The sequence below is a fragment of the Patiria miniata genome, unplaced genomic scaffold, assembly GCF_015706575.1.
Source record: "Patiria miniata isolate m_02_andy unplaced genomic scaffold, ASM1570657v1 HiC_scaffold_18, whole genome shotgun sequence".
NCBI lineage: Eukaryota > Metazoa > Echinodermata > Asteroidea > Valvatida > Asterinidae > Patiria > Patiria miniata.
Window position 1 is genome coordinate 2,830,146 of NW_024037056.1, and position 25,758 is coordinate 2,855,903.

At 41.9% G+C, this 25,758-nt stretch overlaps 5 protein-coding genes across 5 annotated transcripts; all 5 read right to left on the bottom strand.

Moving 5' to 3' along the window:
- Positions 1 to 1,084: 1,084 nt before the first annotated feature.
- Positions 1,085 to 4,144, bottom strand: LOC119725021 (BTB/POZ domain-containing protein KCTD19-like). The gene is made up of 2 exons (XM_038196386.1): positions 2,988 to 4,144; positions 1,085 to 1,908 (listed from the first exon to the last, which is right to left on the bottom strand). Exons 1-2 carry the CDS (start codon positions 4,069 to 4,071, stop codon positions 1,085 to 1,087), a joined length of 1,908 nt encoding a protein of 635 aa, XP_038052314.1. The 5' UTR covers positions 4,072 to 4,144.
- A 1,251-nt stretch (positions 4,145 to 5,395) lies between these two features.
- Positions 5,396 to 22,965, bottom strand: LOC119725022. Its single transcript, XM_038196387.1, has 7 exons — positions 21,983 to 22,965; positions 19,537 to 20,059; positions 15,088 to 15,629; positions 12,489 to 13,706; positions 9,012 to 9,629; positions 6,661 to 6,674; positions 5,396 to 6,073 (listed from the first exon to the last, which is right to left on the bottom strand). The coding sequence occupies exons 1-7, from the start codon at positions 22,632 to 22,634 to the stop codon at positions 5,396 to 5,398; spliced, it is 4,245 nt and encodes a 1,414-aa protein (XP_038052315.1). The 5' UTR covers positions 22,635 to 22,965.
- Positions 8,237 to 9,693, bottom strand: LOC119724202 (BTB/POZ domain-containing protein KCTD6-like). Its single transcript, XM_038195148.1, has one exon. The coding sequence runs from the start codon at positions 9,655 to 9,657 to the stop codon at positions 9,007 to 9,009; it is 651 nt and encodes a 216-aa protein (XP_038051076.1). The 5' UTR covers positions 9,658 to 9,693; the 3' UTR covers positions 8,237 to 9,006.
- LOC119724201 (BTB/POZ domain-containing protein KCTD21-like) lies at positions 14,798 to 15,818 on the bottom strand. The gene has a single exon (XM_038195147.1). The coding sequence runs from the start codon at positions 15,611 to 15,613 to the stop codon at positions 14,945 to 14,947; it is 669 nt and encodes a 222-aa protein (XP_038051075.1). The 5' UTR covers positions 15,614 to 15,818; the 3' UTR covers positions 14,798 to 14,944.
- On the bottom strand, positions 17,638 to 20,403 carry LOC119724200 (BTB/POZ domain-containing protein KCTD4-like). Its single transcript, XM_038195146.1, has one exon. It carries the CDS (start codon positions 20,034 to 20,036, stop codon positions 19,137 to 19,139), a length of 900 nt encoding a protein of 299 aa, XP_038051074.1. The 5' UTR covers positions 20,037 to 20,403; the 3' UTR covers positions 17,638 to 19,136.
- Positions 22,966 to 25,758: the final 2,793 nt, after the last annotated feature.

A 25,758-nucleotide genomic window follows, 5' to 3' on the forward strand; every position in this document is an offset into this window, starting at 1 on the left:
TTTTTAAATAGGCATAGACTTGATACTAAACACCGTTACAAAATATAACAAATGCCGATATTCGATATGCAGTCGATTGACGATTGATTCGAGTCTAGTCTTGATGACGCCTCTAATAATTCGAAACCAAGATGAGATATCTGAGCCAATATCCACATCAAGGCATTCGTGATACCATGTAAGATGAGAGGAATAAACGAGTATCCACCGAAACATGATGCGAATACTCGGACGAGTTACTCGACAAGGGATGGCACGACCTTGTCCCCCGTGGGGTCGAGCAGTACGATACCATTAGCTGCTGTTCCAGTCTTCCAGAGAGAAGCTGCAATGGTAGCGTCCTGCACGACGCCATGAGGATGAGGTTGCTATAATTATAATTATTGTTAAAATAATGAAAATTATTCCAAATAATACTAATTCAAGTGCTGCTAATGTACATGCATCTGATACAAGTGTTACTTCATTTCATACTTCTACTGTACAAGACCGATCCCTGCGCAAATCTGCTGAAGAAGTAAAAACAAAATAAGGGTGGGGTTGTTACATTTACGATATTCACATTTTCCCATGGAACATGCCCATGTTGATACAGCTGTGTATTGCATCTTAATTCGATAATAAAATAACGAAAAATGAACATGTGCATGACATAAAGTTTATCCAGACACAATATGCATTCTCCAAAAATTTACTGAAATTGCTTAATTTTGTAGCTGGCTGCACGTTTGACTATTTCCACTAAAATCAGATAAGGTTTTTTTGGCATATAATTATAAAGAGTGTTCGATTTGCAGCCTTCATATTTTGTATTCCGCTTTTCTTTTCAACATGACTTTATCTTCAAAGTTGACCTTTTTTAAAACACACAGCAGGCAATTACCGGTATAGTGTATCTGTAACAGTCATTTTGGTACAATACCAACAATCTTGTGATTTGAATCCAGCCTTTCCATGTTTTAATTTTTTTTTTAATAATCTGCATTACATCTTTTTCAATAGTTGGTCCACTTTTCGTCTTTGTTTTTGCAACACTTTCGGGGGGACAACATGACTTCTTTGTCGTTGTAGCCCGTTCGATGTTCTATGGAGGGTCTCTGGCCACAATCTTGGGCGGGACCTTTCTGCCAAACAACCATGATTTCTCTCCGGGCACGCCCGGGTCCGACGTGCTCAATAACTGAAAACCAAGTTCAGAGGCTCGTTGAAATACCGCCATCCATTTTGGTGGGTCTAGTTCGGATCGGTTGTTGGAGACTACTTCTCCAAATACATGTGGTGGTGTCGCCCCAGGCTGCCCAAAGGAGAAAGCACCCCAGTATCCCGAGATCTCCCCAAACATTTCCACACCGGAACGCATTTCTTCGAGGGATCGCAACTGTTTTCCATACGAGAAAGTAGGAAAGCTAGGGGCCGCTTCAAATACAGCAAGGAACTCACGTGGTAGTTGCTCAAAAGTTTCCCAACTGCCCCGGTATCTGCAACTCTTGTTATCTTGTTCTGTGAATTCCACAAATTCCTTTTTCGGGTCGTCTGCCACGGGTGGACTCGTCAACACCACCTTACGCAAAGATGCTGCCGCTACCAGGTCTGGGATTTGGAAGAAATCGGCCTCTGAGGCCAGCAGGTCCCGCTCCTTGAAGTCCTCCGGTAGAATCAGCTTGCCCTGTCTGAGGAAGTTGAGGACATGACGGAAGATAGGCCCGTCTCTGTCGATGACATAGGTCTCACTGGCGCCACGAACAGACGGGTCGTGTCCACCGCTGAACATGGCAGCCAGCTTGGAGTCCGGGTAGCGAGTCAGAGTCGACATCTTCGTGGTGTACAGACTGCCGCCGACATTCAGATAGAAGGTATCGTCCTTTTTATCACGCTTGTCAACTTTTGCGGGGCTCGCCATGTCGTTTTTTTAACCGTTTGTCAGTGGGCCTTCAGACGACGTCCTTTGGAGGAACTGTTGAGTGGTGAGATGTTCAACGTATAAACAGACAGCACACTAAATGATCAGCCTCAAATTACGAGCCCCTGAAAAAGGAACTGGCACGAAACTTTCCGGCTCTGATCCTATGCATGCAATGAGCAACCACGCCGCGCAATGGTGTTAATATGTGGTGATGCTAACTAGCTCACGTGTTGCCCATGGTGATATCCAAACATAGCCTAACATAGCAACATTTCATTTCATCAATGTTTATGTCAGCAAAGAAAAATAACGGTATTCTTCACGTTCTTAATTATAACTACAGTCAGCTGCGAAGCACTGTCCCCTTTCCCAGTCTTAGTAATTCTTAATGTCTGAACAATTTCAACTAGAAAAACAATGCTCTTAATTCGCTCGTCATCAAATCGTACGGTAAAAAAAAATTGGCGGACGCGATATTGTTTGTAAGCATCACCATTGGAGACGACCCCGCGTTTTAACGAAACACAAACCTCCTGGTTCAAAGTTAAACCTTATTCTCCACTCCCCCTTTCATAAAGAAAGGTATTTCAGTATTCATTGTGTCTTTTTAAAAACATGTTTTCAAAGGCCTGTTTGTGCCTTATAATGTGCACGAAAAAGACTACCATTGACAAGTAGTTCCTGATGGTTGGCCTTCTGCCAATCGTTAAGGGTGCCATAATAAATTTGAATCATTGTGTTATCAATTCCCGACTATATACGCTGCACCCTCATATTCTTCGTATGTTGCCACCCTACCCAATTGACAATTGGGTACACAATATCTTTATTACACCGTGCTTAGGAAAAGGATCTATGCAATCAACCTTTGTTTTTAAAGACGGGCTTTCAAAAGGACTTTAAACATTTTTAACTTTTAAACTGATGTTTTATCGCTGGTGATGTTTGAAGATAATATGGTGACGACAATTCTTCACGTTGTGCTGTCAGTGCAGCACCGAACGTTGCAGTTCTCAGTCCTCTGTTATCCATTCCCATTTCTGAGAGGATCTTACATTCTTGTTTTCATCGACTCAAGATTAACCAAGCCGAGCAAAAGTCCATTTGAATTCCTTGACCCCGGCAGGATTCAACGTGTAGGATCGTTCTTTCAATATGAATCCATAACCAGACCCAAGAATGCCCTTGAACATCGCCCCCTTGCGTCTTTCAAAATCCGCATGAACATTGGTCTTGATATCGAGTGGAAGGTTCAGTGTATAGTTACCGCGGTCTTGATAAACTGCCGAATGGGAATGTTCCCGGAAAAACTCTCTAAGTGGCTGACACCATGGGATATTCCTGCTGCCAGTGAACGTGTACGTGTAGCTCACGTTAACACATGCATTTAACTTAATGTATTCAAAGTTTTTCGTTTCGTCTTCTGGTATGACTCTCCGATACTTTTCTTCCTTCACCGCCTCCACCAAATCCCCGACTTGATAGAAATCGGCCTCCGTAGCCAGCAGATCCAACTCCTTGAAGTCCTCCGGTAGAATTAACCTGCCCCGTCGGAGGAAGTTGAGGACATGGCGGAAGATGGGCCCGTCTCCGTCGATGATATAAGCCCCGCTCTCGTCAAGAACGGGGGGATCAAACTCACCGCTAAACATAGCAGCCAGCTTGGAGCCCGGGTAGCGAGTCAGAGCCGACAGATTCATGGTGTACTTGTAACCACCAACATTCACTGATCTCGTGGCATCTCTTCGATACTTTTCCGCCTTCACCGCCTCCACCAAAGTATCGACTTGATAGAAGTCGGCCTCTGAAGCCAGCAGGTCCCACTCCTTGAAGTCCTCCGGTAGAATCAGCTTGCCCTGTCTGAGGAAATTCAGTACGTGACGGAAGATGGGCCCGTCCCTGTCCATGACATAGGCCCCGTTGGCGTCACGAGCAGACGGTTCGAGTTCACCGCTGAACATGGCAGCCATCATGGAGTCCGGGTAGCGAGTCAGTGTCGACCGCGTCGTGGTGCACAGGCAGCCGCCAACATTCAGATTGACAATGCCATCCGTTTTCTCGTTTGGAATCCCTGCAGAGGAGCATCCTTCGGCCTCAAAAAACGAGTTGCTGAACAACTCAATAACGATCAGGGTTCCAATGGTCCACACACAGCATTTGAACAACATCTTTGCTGTTTGGTAGATTAAAATTGCTGGAATTGGCACGACACGTTTGCTGTGGTTGTTAGTGTGCGATGCATCGAATGATCTCCAACAATGGCTTCGATTGAACTAAAAGGTTACTAAATAATATCAGAATACTTAGACTTGGCTCAAGTCGGGTGCTGCGCTAGGTCTGCTCAGTATGATCATGAGCGTCCAAGGACTTTTGCAAGAGGGGGCAAAGCACATTTCACCCCAAATCCATGCATGACTTTTCCAGCATATTCTCAATTTATCATTTTTTCGAGGGTAGACAGGGGGACATTTGCCCCTCCCCGTCACCCATTTAATTAAAAGCAGTATGACTTTGCACCTCTTTTTCTTTCTTTTGTCCCCTTTTTTTTATGGGGGGGGGGGGGGGAAGGGGGCGCGACGCCCATGAGTATGATGCTTTCTAAACATCTAATACCATGCAACGCTTTATATAACGTACGCTCTCACAAACCATTCTATACCAACATCTTGAAGAGTTTCTGTGTGTATTTTATTTGAATATCTGAAACTGTCGACTGACGGAATCATATTTTAAGTTTCACAAAGCTGAAGAGACAAAATCAAATATCACGGACAGCATAATAATAAGGTCGAAATTACGAGCTATATTCTTTGCATCACCCGAGCTTGGCTCCACGACGTCACGGGTGAAACCCCCAGTCAAGCAAACCACACACACAAAACGACATTATAAGATTACAAAATATAATTTTTTGATCTGTAAGTTTGCGTTTGAGTTTTATTGAGGGATTCTAACAATTGAAAAAAAATAAAGCGATGTGCGTGCCACAGGGTTCAAAATGAGTTATAATTATTGCTGGTAAATTTGGTTCACTCGAAATAATGGTGGACTTGTATCTTTCTTTGCAATAAATTAAAAATGTCAAAGCAAATGCCAAATGTGTGAATGAGAGATTATAGATTTAAAACACAATGATGGCTATGACTATTATTTAAATCTTGAAGACATAAAAACAACGAAAATACTATAACCGCGTCAAAATTTGACCCGTGTCATGTTGTTTTCAGTGTAGATTTTCTAACATTACTTCTATTTTTACTGAAAACGTAAACACATGTCTTTAAGTTTTGAGTATATGTTAAGTATTCCATTATTTTCATGAAGGCATTACTTGTTATTAAGTTACCACTTTGGTAAGGATTCCATAGTTCGTCCGTGTGTGGTTCAGCAATCGAGTACACAGGGGTTTGAGGAAAGTGCATAAAATTGTTATCGTCATTTTTGTAGAATGACAGTCTGAACTGAACATGACTTGATATCCATCTCGTCAATCTAGATCTCCCGAATGAAAGTAAATGTTGCCTGCCCATCCTCCGGATAATTAGTCTCCTCCAGTCTAAATCCGTGATTCAGTATGTCCCGGAAAATCAACATGCGTTTATTTTGATAACTTTTATTGGAAGATCTTGTGATTTCGTGCATGATCTTGCCCTCTCGCTTGACAACATCCAGGACCTGACTTCCATATTTAGAGGATTCGAACATCTCCAACAAAGCAGGTAAGTTTGCCAGTGTTTCACTGCTTCCAATGTACTTTACATCCAGGCTATAAGCGCTATCATCCTTGTCTATCTCTATGAATTCGAATTTTCGACGTTTCTTGGCGTCGGCTGAAGTGACCCTTTTACACTTTTCCGCCTGCACTGCATGAATTAAACCTCCAACTTGGTAAAACTCGGCCTCTGAAGCCAGCAGCTCCCACTCCCTGAAGTTCTCCGGAAGGTTGAGCTTTCCCCGTCGGAGGAAGTTGAGGACATGGCGGAAGATGGGCCCGTCTCCGTCGATGACGTAGGCCCCGTTGGCGTCACGAACAGACGGGTCAAGTTCACTGCTGAACATGGCAGCCAGCATGGAGTCCGGGTAGCGAGTCAGAGTCGACCGCGTCGTGGTGTACAGACAACCACCAACATCAAGCTTAACAATGTCATCCATTTTCCTGTATGGAATCCCCTGCCAAAAATTCATGTTTCTTTAGGGCTTGAACACGATTTGCTGAATAAAGAAAAGTCAAACTCTGAGGGTTCCAACCAAGTCGAGTCTGTGGTCCTCGCTCTTTTGTGGTTGAGTGCGTGGGGCAGAGGTGTGTCTGCCCGTCACATATAACCCGCCGTACCAAAGCTGCAAGCTGCATGCACTACATTGAAAACATGGAACGTAGAGCGGAAGTACACTGATTAAATGAGATCATATGCGTCATTATGGGTGAACTGTCGTGGGCGTAAAGTACCTTTTTCACGGAGGGTTCATGAATATGTATTCTATATAACAAATCTATAATATACATGTAGATAAGGCACGAATGCATGTTTCTTCCATGCACCTATGAAGGCGGATGAGCTATCTAAGAAGGTGGATTTTGTTTGGGTAAGACGCTCATCAGAGATCCTGATATGCCTTCTCTTAAGCCTGGCGCACACGAGAGCTATCTGCTTCGCCAAAAGTCATTCGTTGCCGATGACGTGAGCAGAAGGCTCCCGTGTGCGGTCAGTTTAAATCTACAAGTTTGGACATCACTTCCCGAGGCGAGTGCATCTTACCGTGAACTGCTTCGCTGCGCCCGCAAGAGAAGTTCACAAGAAGGTGCAAAAGTGCTCCAAAGCTGCCCTTGTTAGCGGAGCTTAGTTGTCTAAATCAAAAGGATTTTCGGCTGGAAGTTCTTTACCTTTAATTAATTAAATTGATGGATCCTATCAATTATACAACTGTCATAATTATTCATATTTATACAAGAGAAACACCACCAGAATGGTAGGGTCTTCATTCTCCTGGGTTTTTATTCACACGACTCCCTCTCAACCGTCAGCGACACCACGAAGTAACACCCAAGTGGACTTCAGTCGCGCTACGCGCGCGCATTTTACAGAACCGAGTGATTTTTGTTTTTACGAAGTAAACACTCATGTACACTGTGCGCTGAATCGATCATTTTCGTTTTAGCGAAGTAACACTCATCTTTATTTCACCAGTTTAAAGGCTTTTTATTAAAAATGTTCTGTAATCACACAAGAAAACGGCTTAATTACATTCCTGCCAAACGTTTTAAAACGTTTTTATCCAAATAGTATTTCCGTAAGGTTGTGAAACGAAAATCGTTCGCGCCAGTGTCCGATGTGCGCGCGCACACTTGAGTGTTACTTCGTGAAACCAACCAACATTTCGTCACCGACACCACGAAGTAACACTCTACCGTGTTAAACCATTTTTTCCCCTCGATTTTCAGTTTTTTTATTTTTAAAAATTATTCATCAAGGCCTACCATTGCACGAAGTTTCAAAGCTTCAAGAGCTTTACTTTAATAATTACGCTAAGTATCCATGGCAACTTTTGCTCAAAAGTGACAATTTTCGTTTTCACGAAGTAACACTCAAGTTCCATTTACCATTGCAATGCATGGTGCGCACTCTGCTGACAAGAACTTTATCACGAAGTAACACTCTTCTTGTAACAAGTTGTGTGAGCGCGCGCGCTGACCTGTAGTTGCACTTTCCTCGTGTCGAATACATTGAAGGGTGTTACTTCGTGAAAACGAAAATTTACAGTTTCGCAGCCTTTTCGGTTTCACGAACTAACACTCATCTTTTTTTCTCTTATTTCTTGTTTATTTAATACACAAACGGGTGAAAAACAGCAGATTTAATAAATTCAATTCATCAGGTGTCCACAACGAGAAACCCAACTGAAAATACTCTGTCGTTTTGACACAAAGTGTTGTTTTAGAAGGCGTTCAACTTTAGTTGCCGTTTTCTCCGATTGTTAGTTTTTACTGGTATATAGATGGGTGTTACTTCGTGGTGTCGGTGACGATTTGTCATTAAGCGGTTTTCACGAAGTAACACTGAATTGGACTTTGGTGTTACTTCGTGGTCTCGGTGACGCAATGTTTACTTTATTGACAACACCTTTTATGGGATCTTTCAAATCTGAAAATGGTTATCGTTCATTTAATTTTTTGTTATTGACCAATGATAATAATTGAACACGTCGTCAAATCGTCTAGTTTTGTTAATTTGTGATATCTGTATATTTTTTTATTTTGTTCATAGAAATAATTCTTGACTATAAGTAGACACAAGTACTAACTATCGATTGTTAATTATGAATTTACAACACGGCTACATTAATTTTAGTTTGACGATGCTAATATAATCATAACACTTTAGTGGGTAACTGGATTGTTATGTGACATGCTTTCAAACTATTTCTGAATTGATGACGGTTTGCTTGTAACATAAAGGCATTACGCTGAACAAATGAAACTAATTCGTTATCATGTAAACTATCTAAACGACCAAAGCTTATAACCGGTCAGAACATAATTAGGTTACTAAAGTGAACCAATAGAAATACAATGATAAAACATATGATATTGAAACACGAAAAGCGATTGATGGAACGCCGTACTTTTTGTTACAGAAAAGACACTCTAAATACTTAAAAATAATTTTGGATGATAAAAGTCACAATGAACGCTAAAAACTAAGTACATTGTAACTACATGTATATCTTAATGGCCGTATACATGGAAGCAATAAATGTTCTTTCCGATTAACATCATTTCGTTCAAAGCACGTTTTGTAGCCCAAAAAGCTGTCCTAGGACCCAGTGTCCCTTTAAAAGAAAACCTCTAAATAAAATAGCGACAAAGTACGAGGCCGGTTTGCAGGCTAGATCGCCATTCCCTTGAAGCATCTTGTTCTGTGAAAATTTGAAGGATTTTTATAAAGTTTGTCCATATTAGCTAAGCTGATAGAGTGTACTTTGTTTTTTTCAACGAAAGTCTGAGCAGTGCCAGCCTTTATATCCATCGTAATTTCGGGTCAAAGGCGGAGAACAAACTCGGGAAGCACGTACTGCGACCAACGTACGAGTAAGAATGGTCTTTTTTAACCACCAATGCGCCGGAAAAAGGTCAAGCGGAGTTCCTCCTGTTGCCTGGAATTGTTCATTGTGCAGGTCTCTTTCTCCGCTTGGAACCCAAGCCGTTCTATCTCCTGGATGATCGCCACCAGATTGTGTTCAAATCTACGATGGAGAGTCTCGGCCGTAGAGTGAGGCTTCCCACCAGCTGGTTTTACTGTGAGGGTGACCTGCCCGCCTGTGATAACTTGAGGTGGAGCGGACTGGTACGGTTTGAAAAAATCAACAAGCGATGGTATTTTCTCTAGGATACTACTGCTGCCAGTGTATGTGTAGCTCACGTTTGGAATTGCAGATATCTCTATGACCCTCTGATACTTTTCCTTCTTTACTGCCTCCACCAAAGCCCCGACTTGGTAGTGGTTGGCCTCCGTAGCCAGCAGGTCCCACTCCTTGAAGTCCTCCGGTAGAATCAGCCTGCCCCGTCGGAGGAAGTTGAGGACGTGGCGGAAGATGGGCCCGTCTCCGTTGATGAAGTAAGCTCCGTTTACTCGGACGGGAATATTGTCTGGCACACTGAACATTCTGCCCAGCCAGGAGTTCGGGTCGCGAGTCAGTGTCCACTTCGTCGTGGTGTACAGGCAGCCGCCTACATTAAGCTCGATAAGTTCCGCCATGACAAACCGTGGTATCCAAAACTCCGTATGCCGGTGTAGCGTGAATATCCGACTCCGTGAAATGTGGACTCATTGGTAGTACTGCGCACGCGTGAGTGCGATACCGTGCTATTTTTAGGATCGTTTCGGGAGAGTGACCTATCACGTGTGAGGGATCAACCAATAATAGGGAAATAGCGGTCCGATTTCCATAGGAGTCGGATTTTCATGTGACACCGTCGTCAATAGAAATATTAATTGGGTAAACAAATAGCCTTGCTTTTTTAATTTTCAACACTTGAACATATTCTTGTGCTAGTTCAAAGTGCAATGTACATTCATTGATTTTGCATTAGCGTCACGGTAATGATCCATAGAATGGGCATGACAGTGTCTATAGGTGGTGCACTTTATATTAATTGAATAATGCATAACAAATTTTAACAGTTTGTCGCCCTCCCCTTAATCAGGATGGAATATTGACTCTACACATTTTTATGTTTTATATTGTCCTGGCCATGTGGTATACCCACCCGGGGCCATCTATCGCTAGATCCTAGTATGGACCATAGTACGTCCTTCAGAGGGGGTGTCAGTCTTGTGATCTACTGGAGGGGTTGAAAATTGGCGGGAAAACCCTGTGTGCTTGTGCACATTTACATAGGCTTGTGTACAAATGCACTTTAAACGTTGGGATTATTTCGATCACCCCTGTGACCAAAATGGAATATGTCAAATGTGGTTATGTCTGTGGTTTTAACGGCTGTTTGGGGCCGGGGAGATACTCCAGACATGCCAGAGGTTAATCAGGGGTGAATGGGCTGGTTGTGAGGGTCCGGTGGCTCAAATTACATGTTGTGGAGGCATGAAGGTGCTCGCTCCAGCAAGAGTTTAAATAATGGGGTCGAGCAGATGGAGAAGCTATCTATTTATTTTGTCGGTGTTGCATTTTTCAGGGTTTTCTACTATGCGGCCACACAATTGTCTTGATAATATTCTTCATGTTGCCATGGATAAAACGACTGTAAGATAATTATAATTATCTGGCCCGTCCATTACATTTCTATAATCATTTCAAGGCTTGTGATATTCAACCTAGTGTGCATAATATCAGTTATTAAAACAAATTCACGGCCGTACGCATAATTGAAAAAAGGAGTACATTTTTGTTTGTCATAATGACATCAGTCTATTACTGAATTCAATACACATACAATTTCCCATTAACCTGCGTGGGGTTGTACAATTCGTGGTGGAATTGCCATTTCATTGCAGAACTAAACAATCAAAATGCATCAAAGATGGCCTTGATCAGCTCCTGGATCTGATAGAAGTCCGCCCTCAGCGGCCGGAAGGTCGATCTCCAGGAAGTCGTCCAGCAGGGTCATGTTGGAGCGGCGGAGGTCAGGAAGTAGTCTTTGCTCAATACGTCAGTGATCGATAGTGATTTAAGTTAGTGTTGTAGAGCGCCCTCGTACGCCCTCGCACAACTGTTTTTTTTTTACCGTCTCTCACTAAGTAGTCTTCAATCGAGACGTCAGTGATCGATAATGATTTTAGTTATTGTTGAGGGCACGCTTTATTTTTGTCAAGCGCCAAATGGATTTTAATAGCTTAATCCCCCCCCCTTAAAAATTAAAACTGGTGCGAAATAAAAATCGCCTGGCTCTATTTCTGCGCTCACTGACCGATCTTTCAAGAGAATACCATTTAGACTTGTGATTTCAGTCTCGAATATACGTCTCTAATTCGACTCTCAGATTAGATATCCGAGCCAGTGTCCCATCAAGACACTTAGGATACACTTTTAGGATACACTTAATTAAGATACCATGTAAGGTGTGAGAAATAAACGTGTATCCTTCGAAACACGATGCAAATACTCGGGCGAGTTACTCAACAAGGGGTGACACGACTTCGCCCCCGGCCCCATGGGTCGAGCAGTATGATTTCACTGGCTGCTCTTTCCAGAGAGGGATAGAGTGAGGGGAAGGGGGAGCTATAGCATCTTCCTCGACACCATAAAGACGGGGTTGCTATTTTTGTATTAAAAAAAGATAAAAATTACAAAGCAGTACTCTGACGTCACTTGGGGAATCCTGAAGGCCAATTCAATCTGACTTGCGCCAGCAACGGTCGAAAAAAGGAGAGGCATGATTCCAGACTCAGGAATGTTTGTATTTTGTTTTTATGAAAATTATACTTGGACAAAGTATACTTCATCTACTAATTTCAGTGCAAATATACAGGCATCTATATACTTCAAAGGTACCTCTTACGATATTCACTTAACCAACTTGGCGGATATACCTTGGGAGAAACATCAAAGGACGAGCAGCTTTTTTGTCTGAAAATGCTCCTTAACTTTGACATATAATTACAACATGTAAGTTTATGCAAATTATTTGATGTGAAAGATTATACAGCATATGAGGTCATGGTTCCATTTCAATGTTTCATCGCAAATCAGTCACTTCGATTTCCATTGTTTTATTTAGTGAATAAAATGAATACAGACCTATGACCAAATTGTGTATCTCTTTGAATAGCATGTATGAATACTCACATTGTCGAAAATTAGCTTTTCGTAAAGGAACAGCAAATTTGTACCGTCACATTGAAGTTTTTGTCCTACATATTTCACTCTTCGTTTAAAATTTGCAATTAGTTTAAAAAACTTACAATGCTGCGATAATTTCCATATTCATAAGCACAATATGACGTTATTGTAGGCGAAAGCTTTAGTTTCACATTATGAAGTAATTTCACGTTAGTGCAGCACCGAGCGTAGCAGTTCTCAGTCCTTTGTTATCCATTTGGGCCCATTTCTAAGATATTACATTCTTGTTTTCATTGGCTTGCGTGCCGAGCAAAAGTCCATTTGAATTCCTTGACCCCGGCAGAATTCAACGTGTAGGACCGTTCTTTCAATCTGAATCCTTTATAGTAAACAATATTGTCGAATATCTCCACCCTGCGTCTTTCAAAATCCTCGTGAATATTGGTCTCAGTATCGGGTAGAAGAGTGAGGTTTACTGTTTTATGATAGTTATCGAAGCGTCCCTCTAAATTTCCGTAACGGGAATTCGCATAGAAAAACTCTTTAAGTGTACTTATATCAGATATGGTTCTCGGCCTTGATCCAGTGCACGTGTATCTCACGTTAACACATGCATTTAACTTTATGAATTCCATGTTCTTCGTTTCGTCTTCTGGTATGACTCTCCGGTACTTTTCTTCCTTCACCGCCTCCACCAAAGCCTCGACTTGATAGAAATCGGCCTCCGTAGCCAGCAGATCCCACTCCTTGAAGTCCTCCGGTAGAATCAACCTGCCCCGTCGGAGGAAGTTGAGGACATGGCGGAAGATGGGCCCGTCTCCGTCGATGATATAAGCCCCGCTCTCGTCAAGAACAGGGGGATCAAACTCACTGCTGAACATGGCAGCCAGCTTGGAGTCCGGGTAGCGAGTCAGAGCCGACAGATTCATGGTGTACTTGTAACCACCAACATTCACTGATCTCGTGGCATCTCTTCGATACTTCTCCGCCTTCACCGCCTCCACCAAAGCCTCGACTTGATAGAAGTCGGCCTCTGAAGCCAGCAGCTCCCACTCCTTGAAGTCCTCCGGTAGAATCAGCTTGCCCTGTCTGAGGAAATTCAGCACGTGACGGAAAATGGGCCCGTCCCTGTCCATGACATAAGCCCCGTTGGCGTCACGAACAGACGAGTCAAGTTCACCGCTGAACATGGCAGCCAGCATGGAGTCCGGGAAGCGAGTCAGAGTCGACCGCGTCGTGGTGCACAGGCAGCCGCCAACATTCAGATTGACAATGCCATCCGTTTTCTCGTTTGGAATCCCTGATGAGCATCCTTTGGCCTCAAAAAACGAGTTGCTGAACAACTCAATAACGATCAGGGTTCCAATGGTCCACACACAGCATTTGAACAACATCTTTGTTGTTGGGCAGATTAATACTGCTCGCATTGGCACGACACGTTTGCTATGGTTGTTTGTGTACGATGCATCGAATGATCTCCAACAATGGCGGTGATTGAACTCAAAGGTTACTAAATAATATCAGAATACTTAGACTTGGCTCATGTCGGGTGCGGCGCTAGGTCTGCTCAGTATGATCATGCATGATCATACTAAGCAGACAATGGGCGTCGCTAGGATTTTTTCAAGAGTGGGCAAAGCACATCCCCCCCCCCAAAAAAAAATCCATGTACATTTCCGGCATATTCTCAATAAACATTTTTTTAGGGTGGACAGCGGGACATTTGCCCCTCCCCGCCATCCATTAAATTAACGGTAATATGACTTTGCACCTCTCCCCCCCTTTGTTTTTGGTTTTTGCTTTTCCGGGGGGCACCCCCCCCCCCCCCCCCCCCCCCCCCCCCCCCCCCCCCCCCCCCCCCCCCCCCCCGCTTTATATAACATGCACCCTCACCATCCGTTCTACATCAACATCTTTAACAGTTTATTTATAGACTGTGTGTATTTTATTCCACTATCATGCGGCGACGGACGGCATCACATTAAAGGTTAACACAAATAAGGAAACAAAATCAAAGATCAAGGACAGCATACTAGGCCTACGGAGAAGGTTGACATTTATTACGAGCAATATTTTTTGCATCACCCGAGCTTGGCTCAATGACGTCATGGGGAACCCCCGATCCTTGCAATCAACGGTTCAGCAACACAGGAAAATAAATCACGACATATTTCGATATAAAGATGTTTGTGTTGATTTCGCAGTTATCATTTGACTTTAATTGACGAATTCTAATAATAATACAACTGAAGCGATGTGTGTGCCACAGATACGATTCACAGCATGCGTTAAAATTATTGCTAGTAAATTTGGTTCACTCGCATTAACGGTGGATTTGTATCTTTCTTTGCACTGAAATTGCCAAAATGTCAAGTAAATGTCAGTTGTGTGGATGATCGGTTATAGACTTAAAACACGACGATGGCTATTATTACGTGAAATACAAATGTACTGTTTTGTCAAAAATTGACCCATGTCCAATAACAAATATTTTAAATCACTCTTAACATTTTTCACTAAAAAACAAAATCTTGCATGTTTTTTTTGCCATTCAATATTCCATTACATGAAAGATTTACATGTTACTGTTGGTTACTTTTGTGTCACCTCCAGCTGTGTAAGGATTATATAAGGTTTGTCCGTATGGTTCTGCGAAGGAGTGCAAGTCAGGGGTTTGTGGAAGAACATTAATTGTTATCGTCGTTTTGGGGGACGACAGCTTGAGCCGTTGATATCCATCACGTTAATCTAGACCTTCCGAGCAAAAGTCCATTCTTTATTCCCATAAGAATCATAGAGTACCGCCTTCAGTTCAAAGCCGTGCTCCGCTATCTCCCGAAAAACAATCATGCGTTTATCTCCAATAGGCTCTTCAGAATATAGATACGAACTGCTGAAGTGCTGGATCATGCCCTGTTGCTTGACGACATCCAGAACATCTCCATTGGAATATGGGTCGGTTTTGAAAAACGCCACAATAACGGGCAGGTTTGCCAGGGTTTCCATGCTTCCTATGTACACAATGCCCATCGTCGTTTTTTTTAAATTTATCTCTACGAATTCGAATTTTGGACTTTTCGAGGAGTCCTCTGGTGTGACCCGCCGCATCTTTTCCGCCATCACCGCATCTGTCAAATCTCCAACCTGGTAGAAGTCGGCCTCTGAGGTCAGCAGGTCCCATTCCTTGAAGTCCTCCGGAAGGTTGAGCTTTCCCCGTCGGAGGAAGTTGAGGACATGACGGAAGATGGGCCCGTCTCCGTCGATGACATAGGCCCCGTTGGCGTTACGAACAGACGGGTCGAGTTCACTGCTGAACATGGCAGCCAGCATGGAGTCCGGGTAGCGAGTCAGATTCGACCGCGACGTGGTGTACAGGCAGCCGCCAACATTCAGATCGACCATATGCATGTCATCCATTTCCTGTTTCGAAGCCCTGCAGAGAATTCCAGCGTATGTAGGGCTCGAACTACTCGAACACTATTACTGAACAAAGACAATTCAACTTCTAGGCCTATATAGGTCTATTAGTGTTCCAACTATGGCGAGTGGTCTTCACACATTCGTACGCCGCAGCAGTTCCGTTTTGAAATTGTTCCTGCTCATCAAATGTGTGTCCGCCCGTCGTTATATCGCCCGGCACTGCATGCAGTTCACGTACCGTGCCAGATCCAGTGCATCTATGCATAATGAGATGATGTGGCATTATGTTCCAAACTGTCGTGGGCGTGACATTAGGGAGGTTTCGCAAGCGAACGGATACGCTTACACTTACGCTTAGCTATCCGTATCCGTTTTTTTACCTACGTGTAGCGAGCGAGATATGCGTGTCGTCTGCACGTTTAGCGGATAGTAAGTGGCGTATGACGTCATACGTACAGACGACACGCATATCTCGCTCGCTACACGTAAGTAAAAAACGGATACGGATAGCTAAACGTAAGTGTAAGCGTATCCGTTCGCTTGCGAAACCTCCCTAATATCTATTTTCGACACATGTACAACTGAGACGGGTGCATATCTAGGTTCATCAATGGGTCTTGGGAACATTGGTACTGGGGAACATCGGGTAGATCCCGCTGAGACCACAAGGCCCGATTGCGGTAGTTGTGTCACTCGATTATTTCAACTGGAAAGCATTGATTTTCATGTTTGTGTGGTGGTTTCTTTAGCTGAACAAACCAGATGTCAAAATAGGAAAAATACCGTGGCAAATGTGACCCCAAATCACTATATTGTATAGATTTTTCTTTATTTTTAACTGACATTTACATCACGGAGTAATAGATGTATTATTTTTGTTTCCAGACTCAATGCCACATTGGGATAACTACAGCAAAGGGAGGGATATCGTGCATTTTTAAGAGACCATAGTCGTGAAATATTGTCAAACTACGAGAAACTAATCACCGAACAAAAATTCAATATCAAATTCAATCATCATGATTTATTGGTAATGTTATTGTAACTTTATCGTCGGTAGGATGTTGCCACCCCCTCCCCCTGTATGTCACTAGCTCCACCCCCAACCCCCCCCCCCAAAAAAAGGTCTGGACAAATAATGCATTGATGAAGGCTCACCCATGCAGCATTGTGCAATGCCGTATCAACATCCACCCAGCCCGCCTAGATCTTGTGTTTGCTTTATATTCATGCTATGCGGTATAGTTGTTTAGCATGCAGCAAAAGCACTTGTGGCTATTCCCCTAACCCTACCCTGGCCTCGTCCCTTTTAAGGCCCACAGCAGCAGCCCAGAAAGCGCAATGACATCAGTTTTTGATAAAGAGGACACTACGATTGGTTCCATCTTTGTAACGAGCAATATTCTTGGCATCACCGAGATTGGCTCGATGGACGTCAAGGGGAAAACCCCGATCATTGCTATCAGATGTCACGTACGCCACATCAAAATGTACACAAAGCAATATAGTGGGCGGGCTTGTCCAGCTTGACTCCTTGACGTCATTGGGGAAAAAAATCCCCAGTCCTTGCAATCAGCAAGCACGCAACACCACGATAACATACAAATCCTATTTTAGGCTAGTTAGAAATGTTTGGTTTATGCATTGTTGCTATGAAATTCTGAAGCCTCAAGCTAACAAAATCTACCAGCGATAAAACTACAATCGTCAACTTATTAAATATAAATAGTGTCGTTCAGATGCTCAAGCATTATTTTGTAGGATACGACTTTGGGACTATGTGCATTCTTTAAGTTTTGGCTGCTTAAGATGAAAATAGCGAAGCCCTGCCCGAACTATTAAAGCTGACTTTAAAATATTTCTTTAATAACATGTAACACATAGTCCTTAAAGAAAGCCTCTTTACACCAGAGTCCAGATGCAAATGAGAATTTTTAAAAAATTCAATACGTTTAAAAATCACATAAGCTTCAAAAATGGGCATACCGTAATTTGATCTTTGCAAAAATATTGATCTTTTACTGAAAATTTTTAACTGAAAGTAACATGAAATTGTCAAAACAAATTACTGATCGTTTTTTGGAAATGGAATTTTCTGAGTTATCATAGAAAAGCGGCTGAGATCTGCCATTCGCATCTCGACTTTTCTCAAGTAATATAACTTGAAAGGATATCAAATACAACTGGTAAGCGTGGATTTTTAGTAATAGAAATACATCATGAATAAACGTCTTTAAGACCACATCTGATATTGAAATTAAAAATATAGTGAAGGTCATACGAAAATTGAAAAGTACGCCATACAATTGTAGCTAATGAAAGTACATGTATAATAAAAGTACACAAACACAGAATTGGTACTAAACAACGATAGTTATATCACATAGTTTAAAAAAAAACACGTTTAATTGTGATTTGCTATATTCGTTATGGGACAAGCTCTTAAAACCTAAAACTATTTCTTTCACAACTTTTGCTACGCTTGTTACCGACACCGAGACGACATAAAAACATTGCGCGGTGCTAAAACTAAGTGTTGTTGCTTACTACTGGCCACACAATGAATCATTAAACAGTATTAAAATGTCTCATTAAAAGAAAAACCTCTCAAAACTAAAAGCCGTTATAAAAAGTACAGAACAATGGTTGCGTTGTGACGAATCTACCAAATGCTTACTGTTGTGCAGTATATACATTGTTCATAAGCGTCTCAAGCCAAATGTTAATTGCTGTAATTCTTTACATTTTAGTGCGACAAAATAACAAGCTCCAATCTTTTAACACTGCACCTGTTGCCCAAATAATCAAATTGGACTTTAAAAAAGTAATTTTAACATTATGATGTACTCCTTTATGTGATTATGGTGTAAAGGCTATTCTCTTTAATTCGATGAATTGTTATTCTGTCATTAGATAGTCCATCTGTTTCAGTAAACAAGAGTTCACAAAGGGAGTGTTTTCGTGACAAGTCCATGTTTGGTCTTGACGGGCTGTAGGGATCTTTTACACAGCAAAAACTGTGGTGTTAATTTAACACAATTCGGTATCTATATAGGACAACACCAGTAAAATTTAACACCAGATGGTCCTATATAGATACCAATGGTGTTAATTTAGCACTGCAGTTTTTGCAGTGTAGGCATCTGCCCGCAGGTCATTCCCATCTAGATGAAACGCAGTGGATGCCATTTAAAGCTGAGTCGAATCCAAATCCAAATTTAACTCAACATCCCCCTGAAAACTGAAATCCAGCAAATGTCTCTGGGCAGACTAATAATTGTTGTTTGTAGTAACTATTTCCATAAATGGTAAAGAGAGGTCTAACATGAACGACAAATTAAGAAAACCCACATCAAAGTCGCATCACGAATTTTGCCTATATGGTGTCACCCAAGTCACATTTCTTTTAATCTCAGGATAAAGTAGAAAAAAAAACTTAGGAAAAAGAAGGGTTTCACTTTCTCAGTGTGTCATTCTGCTTACCAACACAGAAGTACATTAATCCACGATTCCTTTGTTTTCAACGGATGTTGGCCTTAGGTCCGGGCTCAACTCGCCGGGAAAAAGTCCATCTTAGTTCCTTAAAATCTGAGTTGTCTGGAAAAAAAGTGTATAACTCTGTTTTCATTTGAAATCCCAGAATCTTTAAAGAATGCAAAATTGCCTGCTTTCGATTACTAAATCCCTCGTGTAAATCAGTCACGCTGGCAGTACCAGGTACGTGTACATCGATCCGCACATGAGAGGCATCTCCTAGATCATTTGTCGTCGTGATATTTTGAATAGCTGGTGGCGGAGCAAGTGTGCAGGTCATTTTTACGTCAGGCTCAACTTTTGTAAAATTTGTTGTGTAATTGTAAGCACGGAAAAACTCTATGAGCGGCCTAATACTCAATAGGGTATTCCTGCTTCCAGTATACGAGTATCTCACGCCCAAACTGGCATGGATGTCTATGAATTCCAAATTCTCCTTGCCGTCTTCTGGTGCGTCCCTCCGACTTTTTTCCTCCTTCACCGCCTCTACCAAAGCTTCCATTTGATAGTAATCGGCCTCTGAAGCCAGCAGCTCCCACTCCTTGAAGTCCTCTGGAAGAATCAGCTTGCCCTGTCTGAGGAAATTCAGTACGTGACGGAATATGGGCCCGTCCCTGTCCATGACATAGGCCCCGTTGGCGTCACGAACAGACGGTTCGAGTTCACTGCTGAACATGGCAGCCAGCATGGAGTCCGGGTAGCGAGTCATAGTCGACCGCGTCGTGGTGTACACGCAGCCGCCAACATTCAGATTGAAAACGTTATCCATTTCCCCCTTTACGAATCCCTTAGCTGCAGAGAGTTCAAGTATCTTTAGGGCTCGAACACGTCGCGTCGTGGTGTACTCGCAGCCGCCAGCAACATTCAGATTGAAAACGTTATCCATTTCTCCCTTTACGAATCCCTTAACTGCAGAGAGTTCAATATTTTTAGGGCTCCAACACGATTTGCTGAACAAAGAAACTTTAACTACTTGGGATCCTATGATAGCTTCCACGTCGAGTGGTCCTCACACTACACTGAAGCAGTTCTGTTTTGAAATTATGTCTGCCCGTCGTCATGGTATTCATGTACAACTTTGCGTAGGCCTATTATATTAGTTATTTCATCTGGGGAACTACAGAAAATGATGCCGACATCAGCACCATGTAACATAACAAAAGCCTATCACGTGCAGTATGCATAATGAGATGATGTGCCACTATATTGTGCACAATCATATTTACAGACCACGAGGCCATGAAAGGGGCATTACGAGGCTGAAATCCCATTAAATAACACACAGGACCAATACACAAATGTTATTTCTTACACTGTACGGATTCACATAGCACTGAACAGCCCGATTTTTCGGGACATAATTGTGACCCCCGAAATTCGCCCTTACCGAAATGTCCCATGTAAGTTAAAATGATCACTATCCTCAAAAAAATCCTCAAAATAAAATTGATCAGCACCAAAATTTAAAGACATTTACGTCAGTGAGGAATGATATGACATCAAAATTCAAATCACGTATTTTATTTTCCGGACTCAATTTACGACACATTATGATTAAGCAGCTTAGGAAAAGATAATAGTGCATTTAAAAAAGTAAAAATCATGAAAATAAGTCACTGGAAAAAAAATAGATATTAGAAGACGGTAACACGATTTATGTGTAGTGTTATTGCTATTTTAGCGTTGGTCCAAATTATCCACCAGGATGTTTCATATAATCCCCGGTAATAGCCGCTAGCCCCACCCACCCAACCTGCACGAAGGTTAGGAAAAATTATGCCTTGATGAAGTCACAACCATGCAGTCGTCGTAAAATGATGTATCGATTAAGATTTGACGATTGAATTTGGAACGTGAATTTGGCTTATGATGCTGGTGTGCGACATGGTCATTCCCCCTGCAACCCATAACATAACATACCACTTTGAAATTCGTTGAGGAGAAACATCCATATTTGAATAGAAAGGGTCATACATCTTTAGCATAAAATGTTTAAACAGTGATGTTCTTAAAGAGGGTATACCTTATTTGGATATTTCATTAATATTAAGACACTTTTATCAGTAGTTATTTGCAGTTCAAAATCATGAAGACAAACGAAAGATAGACGTGATTTCAAACTAAACGGGGCATTATAATTATAACTGGTTAAAATACACGTAATGTACACATTTCACTGCCATTAACCTAACAACCAACTCCGATGCATATACGTTACATATATACTGAATGTTTTTATAAGGATATAAAAGTGACTATATAATCATTGCAAATAACGCATCTATTTTTGTTGTACCTAACCAAACTGGCGGTTACTTTGGAGACAAATCCAAGGAAATGCCGCTAAAACCCCAGCTCCATGCTAAAACTTAATTGCCTTACTCTACTCTTTAGATTAAAATAATATCTCAGTTATTCAATTATTTGAAGTACAGGTGCAGTAGTGGTTCTGTTTCAACATTTCACCGCAAATCAGTCCGTGATGGAATCATCTAAGCTATAAAAAAGGCCTACGTCCCTCACGCGAATGTATCCCATTGAACGTAATTTAATAATGTGCATCGAAACTCATATCGTCGAAAATTAGCTTTTCATACAAAAGGAACCGTGTACTATTGTTGAACAGTCACATTGTACCTTATGTCCAATTTAATTCAAACTTCGTTTATTTTCGTAATTACTTTCAGAGACTACGACTGTTGTGCTGATGCTAATTTGCATACTCATGAGTAAAATATGACGACATTTGAAGCTTCAGTTTCACATATCTGTCAGTGTAGTACAGAACGTTGTAGTTCTCGATCAGTCCCCTGTTTCACAGTTGTAATTTTTATATGCGAACGGGCCGAGCGAATTTCCATATGAATTCCTTGACCCCGGCAGCATTAAACGTGTAGGATCGTTCTAACAATCTGAATCCTTTATTAAAAATATCCTCGAAAATCACACTTTTACGTCTCTCAAAATCCTCGTGAACGTTTGTCTCGATATCGGGTGGGATTTTTAGTACACCGTCAAAAATCTTATGGGAATGTGCTTGGAAAAACTCACGAAGTGGCTTAAAATTCCATAAGACCTCTTCACTTGTATTTCCAGAGCACGTGTAGTGCACGTTCGCGCATACCGTTAGCTGGAAGTATTCTTCGAAGTACTCCAGTTCCTCTTGTGTTGTTCTCCGATACTTCTCCGCCTTCACCGCCTCCACCAAAGCCCCGACTTGATAGAAATCGGCCTCCGAGGCCAGCTGCTCCCACTCCTTGAAGTTCTCCGGTAGGATCAGCTTGCCCTGTCTGAGAAAATTCAGTACGTGACGGAAGATGGGCCCGTCCCTGTCCATAACATAGGCCCCGGTGGCGTCACAAACAGACGGGTTGAGTTCACCGCTGAACATGGCACCCAGCATGGAGTCCGGGTAGCGAGTCAGAGTCGACCGCGTCGTGGTGTACAGGCAGCCGCCAACATTCAGATCAAAAATGTCATCCATTTTCCTGTATGGAATCCCCTGCTGAGAGAATTCAAGTATCTTTTTTTTTGGCTAGAACGCGATTTGTCGAACAAAGAAAATTTAACTTTCAGGGTTCCAACTACGTTAGTGTTCCTCACACTTTTGTACATACCAAAGAAGTACCGTTCTTGCTGTTAAGCAGAGGTAGGTGTAGCATCAGCCCGATTTGTTGAACAAGGAAAATTCATCTCTCAGGGTTCCAACCAAGTCGAATGGTCCTAGTTTAGTACTATATAGTACACCCATGGCCATGGAGGAATGGTACGCCGAAGCAGCTCGTGACAAAGATACTATAGAGGGGAAGATAGGACACTGGGTGTGTAGGTCTACATGTACGGTGACGGTGACCTGTGCCATACGGAAGGGCGCCGCTTACGACAGGTCAGAAATTGCCTCAGATCACACCACAGAAATTGCTTTTCTATAACTGCATGTCTCCTCAACTATATCCCCCATTTACATTTTACTCCCCACATTTTTATCCCCAACACTACGCCCTACCCGATCTATGATCGGGTAAATCAGCTTGTGTATAGATAAACGCGCAGACACGAATTAAGACATGAAGAAAGAAAAATGTTAAAGAGATGAATACAAGAAGAAATGAAATAAAAAACTAATGAATAAATGAATAAACGAATAAACAAATAAAAAGGGAAATTGTCAATGAAAATTCGAAGCTTTTGTTTAGTACAATAATCATTCAAATCGCTCAAGTACTTTTCAAATTACGGAATTTTAAAGACAAGCTTCGTTTTGAAGTTCTGTCCACATATCACAAACAAAGGTAAGTGTTCTTTCAGCAAAGTATGATGATTTGAATTATTCTTTACCATTGTATGCAAACAAAGCTTATTGATTAGGCTTTTATATCCTAGATTTTGAAAGTGCTACATAATGAACTTCACTAAAAAAAAATTGGTCCCGACATTTCTTTAATCACCCTGTATCATACCGACAATAATGATGAAACCCAATCGGACTTACACTTCAGATGGAGCTTTGAAAAATGCAACTTTAATGTGACGTGACACCCGATGACGCCATTGTGACAAGAATCTCAGGGTGTTGGTTTATGTGTGTTTATGTACTAAGTTTGAAGTCGATCGGATTTACAGAAGTGCAAAGTGTATTAGTGGAAGAAAAACGTGTACAAATCCTATGGCGAGAAAATGCATGCACATTGTGACGTAACTCGGCACCTCGTCTATTTTGGACAAAATTACATCTGTAACCCGTCCTTATTTATGTATCAACAAACATTCAACGGACTTGTACGTCAGAAAATATAAGGCTTTGAAAAATGCACTTTTAATGTGACGTAACTTGACACCTGGTGACGTCATGGTTACGAAAATCATAGAGGACCATCTGCGGGCTGATGGTCTTAGTGGCTGCCGGGCCTGCCGGTCTATCAGGCGGACGAAAGTGCCAAAGTGTATGGTTTGAAGACAACTTAATTGTGTAAAACCTATGGAGAGGAATCTGAAAAAGAAAAAAAAGGGGGGGGGACATTTGTTTAACGGAAAACGAGACCTGTTTCGGCGTATGTACGGGGGGAAATTAACGAAAATAAGAGCTGTTTCGGGGTATGGTACTCCGAAACAGCAACAAAAATAGGCACTTTAAGGCATTTCACCATGAGGCACAGGGGTGGTGCTATCCTTAAATAATAAACAGCTTTTCAATGTAACATATATCTGCATGATTTCACCTCCCAAAGCAGTTTTGCGGCTTTGCATGTAACTACGTTTTCACGTTGAGTGCATGAGGAAATCTAGTTTTGGTCTATACCTTCCGTGCAAGGCGCCCTTTCCCATCGTGACCTCTGTACTCGTAGACGATTTACCACATGATTTGTTTTGATCTCACACAACGCGGATGGGCCATGAATAAGTGACTACCGGTTATGTCGCGATTGAGAGGTCGCGTTAGGTCACACTGCAAGGAAACATGAGTGTTCTGCAGACAAGGCCTTTGCATCCGGATGCAAAGGCCTTGGATATCCGAGTCTGCCGCGGCGACGCGACGGTGCTCTCACTCGATGTGTTTCAACCTTTAGTTGAAAGAATTTGCGAGTTGTAACGAGTCACCCAATTCTTCTATTTGTTTCGAAATACTATTTTTAAGTACAATTCTTGAATTTCTGGACTTCTTCATTTTATAATTCAAACCAGAAAAACGTCACCAAAGTTTTATTTAGCCCCTCCCTTTGGTTTTTGCAAGACTTTCGCAATGTTTGCTTTGTTGACTATAGCTATATACAACTTTTATGCAAACTATTTCAAAATGAAAATGTTTATCGTTTATTTACACATTTGTGAAAGACTGATTATTGACGTAAGGCCTGCTCAAAATCAAAGCAAGAAAAACGATTCTTTTTCTTTCTTCAAGAATGATCATCCTTTAATTGAGAACTTAATTGTCATATTTCATTTGATTGGATCAATGAAATCAAAATATATAAATTTAGATCTTAAAGAAAAGATGATGCTCATTATGTTAGTCTAAACACAGGTGCAAAATTCACGTATCATATGTTGTTAAAAAATGCAACAATAAAATTAGTAATCCGCCCGGGCGAAATAGTAATTCGCCCGGGCGAATTAGTAATCCGCCTGGGCGAATAAGTAATCCGCCGGGCGAAATAGTAATTTGCCAGGGCGAATTAGTAATCCGCCCGGTCAAATTAGTAATCCGCCCGGGCGAAATAGAGGGCCAGCATTTTTTTTTTAGTCATGTCCTAAATACACTTCCGTAGAAATCGGAAAAGAAGCCGAGCTCTGAAAAAGGGCCATCAATGTCGTCATGTTTATTTTTAGCCACGGAGGCTGCCTGACCTACAATTTATAGACGTGAGCGTCGGGAATAATTGTCAGGTCTGGGAACCAGACTACCCTTCAAAAGCCCTTGACTTCTGCGCGCACATTATGATTGTTTATTTTCGAATCACTATTCAACTTTGTGCTTGCACATTATGGACGATACTTGAACACAAAAACTGACTCACATCAGATGAGGTGTGAGAAAACTGGGGCACTATTTGGGTTTTCAGTGTTTTTTTTAACTCACACTTTATGCGTGCCACATACACATTCAGCAT

Bases quoted from the DNA above. Each gene is read 5' to 3' on its own strand.
- LOC119724202 (XM_038195148.1), bottom strand. From the start codon at position 9,657: ATGGCGGAACTTATCGAGCTTAATGTAGGCGGCTGCCTGTACACCACG.
- LOC119724200 (XM_038195146.1), bottom strand. From the start codon at position 20,036: ATGGATAACGTTTTCAATCTGAATGTTGCTGGCGGCTGCGAGTACACC.
- LOC119724201 (XM_038195147.1), bottom strand. From the start codon at position 15,613: ATGGATGACATGCATATGGTCGATCTGAATGTTGGCGGCTGCCTGTAC.
- LOC119725021 (XM_038196386.1), bottom strand. From the start codon at position 4,071: ATGTTGTTCAAATGCTGTGTGTGGACCATTGGAACCCTGATCGTTATT. The intron at 1,909-2,987 runs GTTAATCTTGAG...CAAACGGTTAAA, and splicing joins ATGGACTTTTGCTCGGCTTG to AAAACGACATGGCGAGCCCC.
- LOC119725022 (XM_038196387.1), bottom strand. From the start codon at position 22,634: ATGGATGACATTTTTGATCTGAATGTTGGCGGCTGCCTGTACACCACG. The intron at 15,630-19,536 runs GTATACTGGAAG...AATTCTCTGCAG, and splicing joins AGTTTGGGCGTGAGATACTC to GGCTTCGAAACAGGAAATGG. The intron at 9,630-12,488 runs GAAAACAAGAAT...AGCTTAATGTAG, and splicing joins TGCTCGGCACGCAAGCCAAT to GCGGCTGCCTGTACACCACG.